This window comes from Falco peregrinus, chromosome 8, assembly GCF_023634155.1.
Source record: "Falco peregrinus isolate bFalPer1 chromosome 8, bFalPer1.pri, whole genome shotgun sequence".
Lineage (NCBI taxonomy): Eukaryota > Metazoa > Chordata > Aves > Falconiformes > Falconidae > Falco > Falco peregrinus.
Genome location: NC_073728.1, coordinates 42,468,176 through 42,478,164, shown reverse-complemented (window position 1 = coordinate 42,478,164; position 9,989 = coordinate 42,468,176). Strand labels below are relative to the sequence as shown.

The 9,989-nt window shown below is 48.4% G+C and overlaps 1 protein-coding gene across 13 annotated transcripts in view; it reads right to left on the bottom strand.

Moving 5' to 3' along the window:
* Positions 1-1,192: 1,192 nt before the first annotated feature.
* The window catches only part of FMNL2 (formin like 2), a 152,849-nt gene continuing 144,052 nt past the window's right edge, over positions 1,193-9,989 (bottom strand). For 3 of the 13 annotated variants that reach the window (XM_055811388.1, XM_055811392.1, XM_055811397.1), the window contains 6 exons: positions 9,698-9,861; positions 9,329-9,430; positions 8,732-8,830; positions 7,998-8,121; positions 4,731-4,824; positions 1,193-3,342 (listed from right to left, as the gene is read on the bottom strand). In XM_055811388.1, coding sequence (XP_055667363.1) covers position 3,342; positions 4,731-4,824; positions 7,998-8,121; positions 8,732-8,830; positions 9,329-9,430; positions 9,698-9,861 — 584 coding nt within the window. In that variant the 3' untranslated portion in view covers positions 1,193-3,341. The other 10 variants (XM_055811391.1, XM_055811394.1, XM_055811399.1 and 7 more) reach the window with 4 other exon arrangements.

Sequence of the window (9,989 nt, the reverse complement as noted above, 5' to 3'; positions counted from 1 at the left end):
TTACTTTTAAAAGGTTTGCCTTTATTTTTCCATTAAAAATAAAAAACCTGTAAATGTAAATTATTCTAATGGATTTTTTTTTTTGTATTTCTTAATTAGATCTTACAAAAGAAATGCATCTCAAAATGCAGCTGCTTGCAGAACAGTCCTCGCAAGGCACAATGTCGCTTTTTAAGGGAAATGAGTTTAAGGTTTGGGGTTTGGTTTTTTTCCTCCTGTTTCATAGCCTTGCCTGTTTTTCTCCCCCCTGCTGGCACGGTGGCACGCTGGTGGGAGGGCTGTGCCATACTCGCACAGGGCAGCAGCGAGCCTCCGTGCCTCGTGCCTGGCCAGCACTGCAGCGCCCTGAGCTCAAACTCTGTTTCCACCGTGAAATGGAACAGATTTTGAGCAAGATCGATTATTTATCAGTTTTAATGGTGTCTACGGCAGCGTTTAAATCTGACTTACATTTGCTTTGCACAGCCTTCACACAGCCCCCCAGCCCGTGTGGGAGTTTAGTCCCAGTCCCAGCTCTGTGCCCGCTCCCATCCCGAGCACCAGCAACTGTTAAACCCTTTCAAAAATTAAATCTGAATTTTGGTGAATGTAGGAAGTGGTTCTCTTTAAGTTTAGGACTTAAATATTTGTGCTGTTTGGGGTTTTTTTGGTGTGTGTACAAGGAACGGCCGATCGCCCTGCCTTTTCCACAAAGGGGGTGGCATCTGCTGCAGCCACGCTCTGGCCCAGCAGCTCCTGCTGCAGCCGCTGCTCTCGGCTCTGCTGCAGCTCAGGGAAACCAAAGCTGCGAACTACCTGGGGAATTATTTGTGGCTGGCAGCGGAGGTCGGGCAGTCAATGCCAGGACCCCTGTAAAGGCGGCCTGGGCTGGGGGGTGAGGGCTGCGGCGGGGGTGGAAGCGCTGCGGAGGTTCCCTTCCCCAACCCCAACAGCCCCAAAGAATTACACTTTGCGGGGGACACGCACCAAAGGATAGAAAAAAGGGCTGGGGGGAAGCCCCAGGGTGCATTTACAGTCACTGAGCGATCCGTGGACAAAAGCAAAGCACGAGTGGTGGTAAAAACCACCCCAAAACCACCCCAGCACCCGGGCTCGTGCTCTGCCGCCAGCCCCCGGTGCTCACCTGTCAAATATCACCATTTGTGGAAAAAATGTAAAAGTGACAAAAAAAAGCCCCATATGGATTACTGTGTAGTAGTGTAAATAGTTTATTTGATCTTATGCCAGGAACAGATCAGGGAAGTAACATGAACTGCTTTTATAAAACACTTCTAATATTGCTAAGAAGCAGGTCTATTACTAGAAAAATATTAAAGAGAACATGCCAGTGTTATATTCTAGTTGTATGCTACTTTTTGTCTTCAATTAAAAAAATACCTTGGAGCTTAAGAACATGAGAGCTAGTGCTTTTAACCATTTGCCTAATGATTGATTAAATTAATTGTCAAATTTTCTTACACAGATTACTACGCCCTTCTGTCACTTCCAGTGAAGAACGAGGTGGTTTGGCATGTTCTCTTTAGCATGTCAGGTACACGGTGCTGTAAATGCAAGGAGGTGGCAGTTTTTAAACTTCCTGTAAATAGGTAAGCAGAGGTCAATGTGGTAACTTTGAGCCCCAAACTGTCCATTTAGTTAAATATAAAAACAAAAACTATAAGTTAAAATAACATTCAGATTGTATAGCACAGGCTGATGCTTTTTTTTTTTTTTTAAACAATATTTACAATATTACCCAGAGGCTAAAGTGGGAATAAGAGAGAAGTGTAAAAACCATAAAAAACTGCACCAATTTTGTAGCAAAATATCTGTACATTTAAAAACAGATTATCATATAACTACACATTATCCAGGAAAAAAAAAAAAAATGGGACCTTCACCAGTGGTTCACATAAGCACAACATAAAAGAAAAAGAAATTCAGTGGTTAAATACTATACAATAAATTTTACAATTAACATATGGATGCAGTGAGACCAGGAAAGGTAAGTTGGAAGCAAAACGTAGCTTGGGAAGTACAAAGTTCTCGTCCATCCAGTTCTTCACTTCTGAGAAGATCGTGTACCCTGCCGCCACGGACTCGGCTTCGCCTTGCTGCTCTGGGATCTGGTGCAAACCAGCGGGGGGGCGGGGGGGGGGCACGATGCTGCTAAAGGGGGTCTGGCGTCCCTTTTTATGCTTTACAAATGCGACACAACCTGTAACCTACCAGGATTTTTCAGGCCGGGCTTCCCTTGGCTAACCGAACAATCCTTAGCAGGGAACCTGAGCTGGATTGTCCAAGGAACTCAGAGCCGGAGCGGGGTATTAATCCTACGGAGCAGGGCACAGGATGACTCCGCGCGAGTAACTGAACTGCAACGGTCCTCGGAATCCTAATACTGATTACTGAGATGTTAATACCTTAGTGCGAATTAATAAATACACTGTTATTCAAAAGCTGCCTCTAGCTGAAGAACATAGTACGTGCCTTGGCCACCCTCCTCCTTTTGTGCGCTGGCGTTTGCCCCCCGGCACCCCGCGCTCGGCACGACCTCACGGGGAAGACGCGTGGTCGTTCGCTACGCGTCTTGTGATCACCGATGGACACGGTGCCACATCCCAGCTACAGTGGTGTGGAGTCTGTGTGGTGGGAAAAGGTACGGGTCTCTTCTTGGAATTATTTCCACATTACATATAGAAAGCCCTTAAATGTATTCCTTTTTAATCTTTAAAAAGAAACCAAAAAACCCCCAAACAACCCCAACCCAAAAAGCCACTAAGTGCAGCTGAAGCCAAGGTTAACCCCTTGGCGGACAGCACAGGAATGCATTTAAAAGCAGAGCACGTCCAAGTATTACCTGTTTACAACCAGTCAGGATGCGGGTCAGGTCCACAGGAGACCAGTCACTAACCTTTTATAGCATCAAACCAAACTAAACACCCAAAACAACACGTATTTTACATTTTGGTTAAAAATACTGAATAATGTATTGGTGTAAAAAGATACCCAATCAAATCAAGTCCTATTGCTTTGATTAATTTGAGCAGGTACTTCAATTATAGGCACTTGTTAGCTACGGTTGAGTGGAGAGCCCATCGCTGACATTCCTATGTGTTTTCTAGGTCTCGGAGCCCTTTAGAAGGTAAATTTGACTGTCCCCAAGGCTGTAAATGAGTGGCAGAACACAGAGTTCACACGGACACCGTATCACTCGAGCACCCCCTTTCCTTGACACCTGCAGGTCTCCAGCTCACATGGTTATTTCAGCACCGTTTGCAGAGCGCAAGTTCTGATCATCAAAGCGCCGCCTGACGCTTCTCCTCACCGCGTCGGCCCGTCGGTACGGCTGGTTTCTAAGATCTGCGGAGAGGAAAGCGGCGTTCGTCATCACGCAGGGCTCGCCCGCGCCCACCCACGCACACACACGCGCACACACGCGGTCTAGACAAGGAAGAAGTCCTGCTGGAAGCCAATCAAAGCAGCTTGTGTAGGAACAGGAGAAGGGATTTCACCCCAACGAGAGCAGAAGTGAGCAAATACTGACGTGCCCTTCTACTACGCACCCAAGCAGCAGGTAATACTGGTGAAATGCGCTGAAATGCTGGTGAAACTAAATGGAGTTATGCCGTCAAGTTAGTCTGAGCGGCTCCCCGCCCACGGGCTGCTCGTGTGCGGGGGTGTCAGCCAGGAAGGCAACGTCAGCTGAAATCAGTTTGCCTGACGTATGCCTTGCTCCCTCACGCAGCCTCTCAAACACTAGCGGGGGCCGAAGATTTTTTGAAGCGGGATGAAGCTCACCAGAGGTGTGTGACCCAGGGGACGATGGTGCAAGTGTTCAGCAACGCAAGGACGGCCCTAGGACCCCTGTACACCCTCTGAGCTAAAAGAGGGTGCCCTGGGAAAAAGCAGCTGGCACGCTGCGGCCGTCCTGCCCCACTGCCGCCATCTCGCCCGGCTGCAGAGATGCTTCGTTAGCCAAAGGCAGCAGAGAGGCCAAAACCCTCCGTCCTCCTCCTCGCCAGCAGCAAAGCCTGGCCCAACCCGCCCTGCTGCTGCTGCTGGGGAGGCAAGAGCTCGGGAGGGAGGAGGAGGGAACACTGAGCGTGCGACGGGTGGAAGCATGGAGAAAGCTGGAGATGGACATGTTGATGGAAGGCTGTTCCATGTGTTACATGTGCTGTTCCATGTGTGGCTACGATAGAACAGGCACAACTGGAACACTAGACGGCTAATTCCAGTTAAAATACTTCTCACCTGGACAACAAATTTGCACTGGATCGGGCAAACCCTCCCTCGCATTTCCCGGATGACTTATGCCCTGGTTTAAGTACAGCTCCCCAGCTTCCCAGCTCTCGGCATACCCAGCAGACGGTGCCCATGCTGGGGGCTGCCCTCGCCCACCTGGGCACGGGGAGCTGCCGGGTGTCCATCTCTCAGGCCCTGCTCAGTGGCCGTGGCAGGGCTGAGATGGGGCAGCAGGACCTCCAGGGGACTACGGGGCCGAAAACTGGGGGACGAGGCTGCCTGTCTCGGGCTAAACTTGGAAGAGGAAGGGCCAAAACAGAGAGAGTGTGAAGACGGTCACCAGCCAACAGCCTGTGGATCCGCTACGCCACAGAGGGTGAAAATAAATGGCCCCAGTCTCCACTGGCCTTTAGGCTCTCACCAGTATTACACTTAGCCACAACTACCAAGAGGCTGCCTGCCATACAGAGAGAGGAGGAAGCTAAGTAAAAAGTGATGCTTGCCAGCTCTGTGTATCCTCCACCACCGGTGTGCTAGAAGAAATCCTTACCCTCGAGTGAACATTTGGAAATTTAGTGATATTATTCTTCTTTAGGGCTAAACAGAAAAAAAAAACAAAACAAAACAAAACAAAACACAAAATGATGGTTAAGTAAAAAAATGGGATGGAAAATGAAGAGCAAGTCAACTCAGCGTTCAAAACTCCCAGGCACGTTAGCCAACAGCAAGAGGGGGGAGGCCAAGGCTACGAGAGGGGGTTAGGCACGGAGAGGAAAGGACAGCAGGGCCACCCTCGCCTCTCGCTAACCAAATTCCAAGCTGCTTTGAAGATTGGCTCCAGGAAGATAATAACAGCAATTAACTCGAAAGAGCAAATAACCGTTGAGCTGATTATAGTTTGCAATTTTATTAGAAGCATATATAAAAATACATATCGCAAAAGTGAAACACTGTTGTCTTCTTAAGCCTCTGAGTCCTTAAGCCAAGACAACAGTGTTAACAGACATGCTGGGTTAAAGACGCCCTTCTCAGACTTTACACCACACGATGTAAATTGCTCAGTTCCATGTCAAGCTTCTCATTGTCGCAATTTCTGCGGTTCTGGCACGCAGCGAAGCGTTCCCCCAGCGCTGCCCCTTCTCCCCTCCCCGCCTGGTTCCTGCGCCGCTGCCGCCACCGAGCCCAGCCCCAGCGCTGCACAAAGTCCAAGCAAACTGGAGCTGGTTAGCACTCCGTAAACATTTCTGATTTTACTTAGATAAAGTTGGCATGGAACTGAAAGAAGTTAAATATGGATGTGACCAAATGAGCAAAGATTTTTAGGCTGTTCATCTTAATCCTGTATCTCACATGCAAGCATGCAGGTGCTGGTTAAAACGGCTAAAGCGCAACACTCCTCGCAGAGGACATACGTTATTACAGACGACCCTTCCAAGGCAGAGAGCAAACCCCAAGAAAGTCCCACTTAGCTCATGCAGCCCGAGCCCGTAATTTTGCTTTGGCATACAGCTGACATGCATTTCACACAGGCAGATGACTGGCGTACAGAGAAGATCCGTAGGCCAGAAGAGGTGACATAGAAAAGCCAAGTGAACCGTCACTTTTTGACTGCATTTGATCTCCTCAGTCGTGTGAACTGTAGGAAATCTGCACCGAATCTACTGTGACTTCCACCACTTGCTGTTCTATGGCATTTGTCATGAAGGTGAGAGATGCCTTTGAAACGCAAGGATGGCCAAAAACATCAAGCGCAAAGTTGATGGGATGGAATAAAAAGTTACTGAAACACAAGAACATGCAACAGAGGTGACATAAATACAACAACTTCAGGTGGACGCTGGACATTACTATACACTCAACATTCACATGATCCTGGCTGAGATCCGTACAAATGGAGAAGTGTCAAAAATCTACAGCAACCTTTCTTTTTTCTAAGAGCATCAGATGTGAAAGAGGAATAGTTTTAGTAATGGAATTCCTCAGTGAGAACAGGTTCGCAGAAAAACCGAGAGCCCCGCTTGGCGGTTCGAGCGGTAAAGGGCACAGTCTTCAGCACTGCATGGGAATAACAGCCAAACAGACAAACAGAGCCGTGAGAAGCGGAGCTATCGCATTAGTACAGTGTTAGTGCTCGGTTACGGACACCCAGGGACGGTTTCGCACGTTCTGACCAGCTGTCTAACAGCCCTGCACCTGGGTAGGCGTCGGGAACAAGGCAGTTTTAAGTCTTTGAGTAAGTATTATTATATTACATCATTTGCAGCGGGTTTGGGAGACTATTGCTAAACGTGCTCCAGAAAAGGGTGTGCTGTTAGACAGGGCTCTGCTCCAGATCAGCAGAGCTTCCCTGGGCACCTGATGAGGCACTATCCAATTAGAAATGACACTTTTGATCATTTCCATACCACTGACAGAGATCCCACGGGCCAGATTCAAGCAACCTTAGTCCCACCTGCCTTTCTGTGCCTTGACCTTCATTATGACGTGGTTTGAGGCCCACAGAGGCATCCCCGTAAGGGGGAATACTAGGCACAAGACCACAGGAAATGTTTGAGCCTGGCACTCCCTCCACTGGACTGTCTTTTGCATGTGGATGGTCTTCTGCCACACCATCTGTTTCTCCCACAGATCAGGAGAACCACTTTACCAATTAAACAAGCTTCCAGGAGTCTGAAGGAGTTGTAGTAGAAGCAGTAACAGATTAGATATTATAGCAACTCTGCCCTTTAAAGAACATTATCTTGGGAAGATATTAATCAAGGTTAAAAAAAGCTGTGAAAGCTTCAAGCGTTTCAGCCCTGTCATCTAGTTGGGCTTCACTTAGTGAGGGGTAGAACAACTCTTCTGCCCTCCTGCAGGAAAAACTCATGTGAAAAACTTCCAGGAGCAGGAGCCAAGGAAATCGTGCCCAAAGACCTTTTCTGAGCTTCTGTGTAATGGAAACAAATGACTGTAGAGCCATCAAAGCGCTACAATGGTGTTCCTTCCACACCGCAGGTGAAGAACATGCAGTAAAATTGAAGTACTGCAATCAGAGCAGCTGTAGAGATTAAAAATTATTTGACTCCTGAGCAAAATGCAGTTTGGAAGGCGGCTCTTTTTAGCAGCAAATATCTGCACCAAACTCCTGGCTGTGTGTGACTACGACAGCGGGTTCTGCCCTGTCCCCAAAGGCCTAAGCTGGGGTCAGCGCAGACTGTGCCTACCAATCTGAGCAGTAGTAAAACCAGAAGCAGTTTAAGGTCATAAATCATTCAGGTTTGACTAAATGATTTGCTGTAACTGTGCAATAATGTGGTGCAATTACTGTTAGTACATTTTAATGAAAATGTAGGCTCTTAATAATGTTAAGCATCCATCATTCATTCCATTTATGGGGAAAAAAGGTTTCTGGGAAAGATCTGCACAGCATGCATATCCCCACCGGAGCATCCGCTGCAATCAGGCGCTGGACTGGCTACTCTAATGCTCAGCGAATGACTCCATCCGCACATGCCGACAGAGAAGAGCAAAGAAACCGAGCACGTGTCCAAGGTCTGCGCACAGCGTTGGCAGCGGACACGTAAAGGTAGGTCGCTGGGGTCTGTTTGTTATGTACCATTAGCAAAAGTCTCTATACTTGTTTCATATCATATAAACGATGTCCTAAGCTGTGCTCGAGTTACACTTGTTTAAGAAGTACATGAAACACTTACAATAGCTACTAGGCAGGTACACATTCCTATCCCTTGTGAAAGGGCCTCCAAGATTACAGAACAAAAGGTGTTTACCTGTTATAATATCTTCAATAGCACCATCCTTCCCTTCGTACACATGCCTGTTATCCTTGACTTGCCGCCGTCTGAGCTCTGCAATCAGCTCTTGCTGCTGTCTCTTTGTTTTATGTGACGGAGACTGAAAGCAAAGAGGAGAGGGTTTGTCAGGACTGACCCCCAGCTATCCTGTTTCTTCCCGATTGTGAAACGTCGGCTGATCCCACTGGCAGCAACCAGCAAACAGTGACTGCCAGTTCTCTGCCCACTTTTGTAAGACGAGGAAGATACACGTGCGCGATAAGCTCCCGTCCCATGGGGAGGACATGCACAGTCACAAGCTAAGCCGGCTGCCGAGCTGCTTTTCTTTCTAACACATGTAACCCACTTCCAAGCCTTTTCAGCACTTGGAACCGGAGCCCCAAGCTCCTACCTCTGAAAAGCATTAGGGGAACAAGGAGAATGGGCTTTCCTTCCGAGGAGAGTTTAGCCAATGGCAACATGGATGAGGTGACTTTCTGTATATTCAGTTTTTCTTAATTTCGCAGACTTCAAAAGTAGCAGAACCATACACCATAACCCTTTCAGCTTATTTCTGTTCTCTCCACCTAAGGAGAAAGCTTCCAGAGACTATTTCTAGGCAACTACAAATTGGGCAACTAAATTGCTTATACAGAGCTGAGGTTTCTGAACTATCAGGAAAAACACATGAACACGATGGCTCCTGCCTGTAAGACACATCTGTTTCATACCTTTTGGTCCTGTTGCTCCATCAATGCTTCTTGTTCCATAAGTTTTTCCATTAAGGCCTGTTCCTGCTTTTTTCTTAACTCATTCTCTTCTTCTGCTTGCTATTATATCACAAAAAACACAGGTTACAGCTTCCAACTGCTATAGGGAACCCAAACATTACAAATGAGTAACCCCATCACCCGCTACCGCGGGGCTCTCCGAGGAAGCAAGCGGAGGTGCTGCAACGCAGTCTGCAAAAACTGGGCTGGGAAAGACCCTCCTAGGTCACACACACCATCCTCTCCCAGTCCCAGGAGACACATATTCAGGGTTAAAGGTGTAAGCTCAGCCACCCAGATGATTTCTGAGGATCCCTCCAGCGCCTTAAACAGCTGTGCTGCTGTTCAGCCCTGACAATAACCCCGGAACAGCTGCCTGTGCTGCCCCCACTGCTGGTGCTATGCTGTCGGGGTGGCTCAGTGCTATGCTGTTGGGGTGGCTCACGCTGCCCCAGAGCTACAGGGAGCCACAAGCCAGAGTTTTGGGAGCCTGGAGCCACAGAGGTACCAGACTGGGCTCAGAAGGACAGAACAGAAGAGGAGGATGCTCCTGGTTACCTTGTAGGCCTTCACAAACCGGACAAACACTGGGAAAAAGACCGAAGGGGGTGTCGTCTTGGGATTCTCCCCGAAGTACTTCACAGCATCATCAAAGGCATCCTGCAAAAGGCACAGACTGACTGCGCTGCACGTACTTCAAGAGAAGCTCACCATCCCACACTGCAGCATTCACTGTAAAGGGTCTAGCTTTTGCCTGCACATGACACCCTTGGCTCAGAGCAGCACATCTGCATCAGCACTTGAACTTGGGAACAGACACACAGCGCTGCTGCCCCTCTCCTCCTTGCTGTGTGCACATCCTTTGCAGTGACACGCTGCTCACCGTGTCACTCGCCTTCTCGCCAAACCCTGAGAATAAAAATATACCTGGGCTATTTTGGCATCGTCCTGCAGTTTCTTCAGCTTCCCTTCATTGTTCTGAATGAACTCCTTCAGCATCGTGTTGTGGTCATGCATGGTGTACTCGCGCTTCGTCAGGTCCAGGCCCCTCTGCAGCTCCTTCACGTCCAAGAGGACGTTTTCAAGAGACACTACGAAATAAAACAGAAACGCTGCATCACTCCCACTGTGCAAGTGTCCGGAGCCACAGTCTGAACGATTTCCCCACCGAGAAGAGCCCCCACAGCCCCTGCATGGTGTGCCGTGAAGTCCTTCGCAT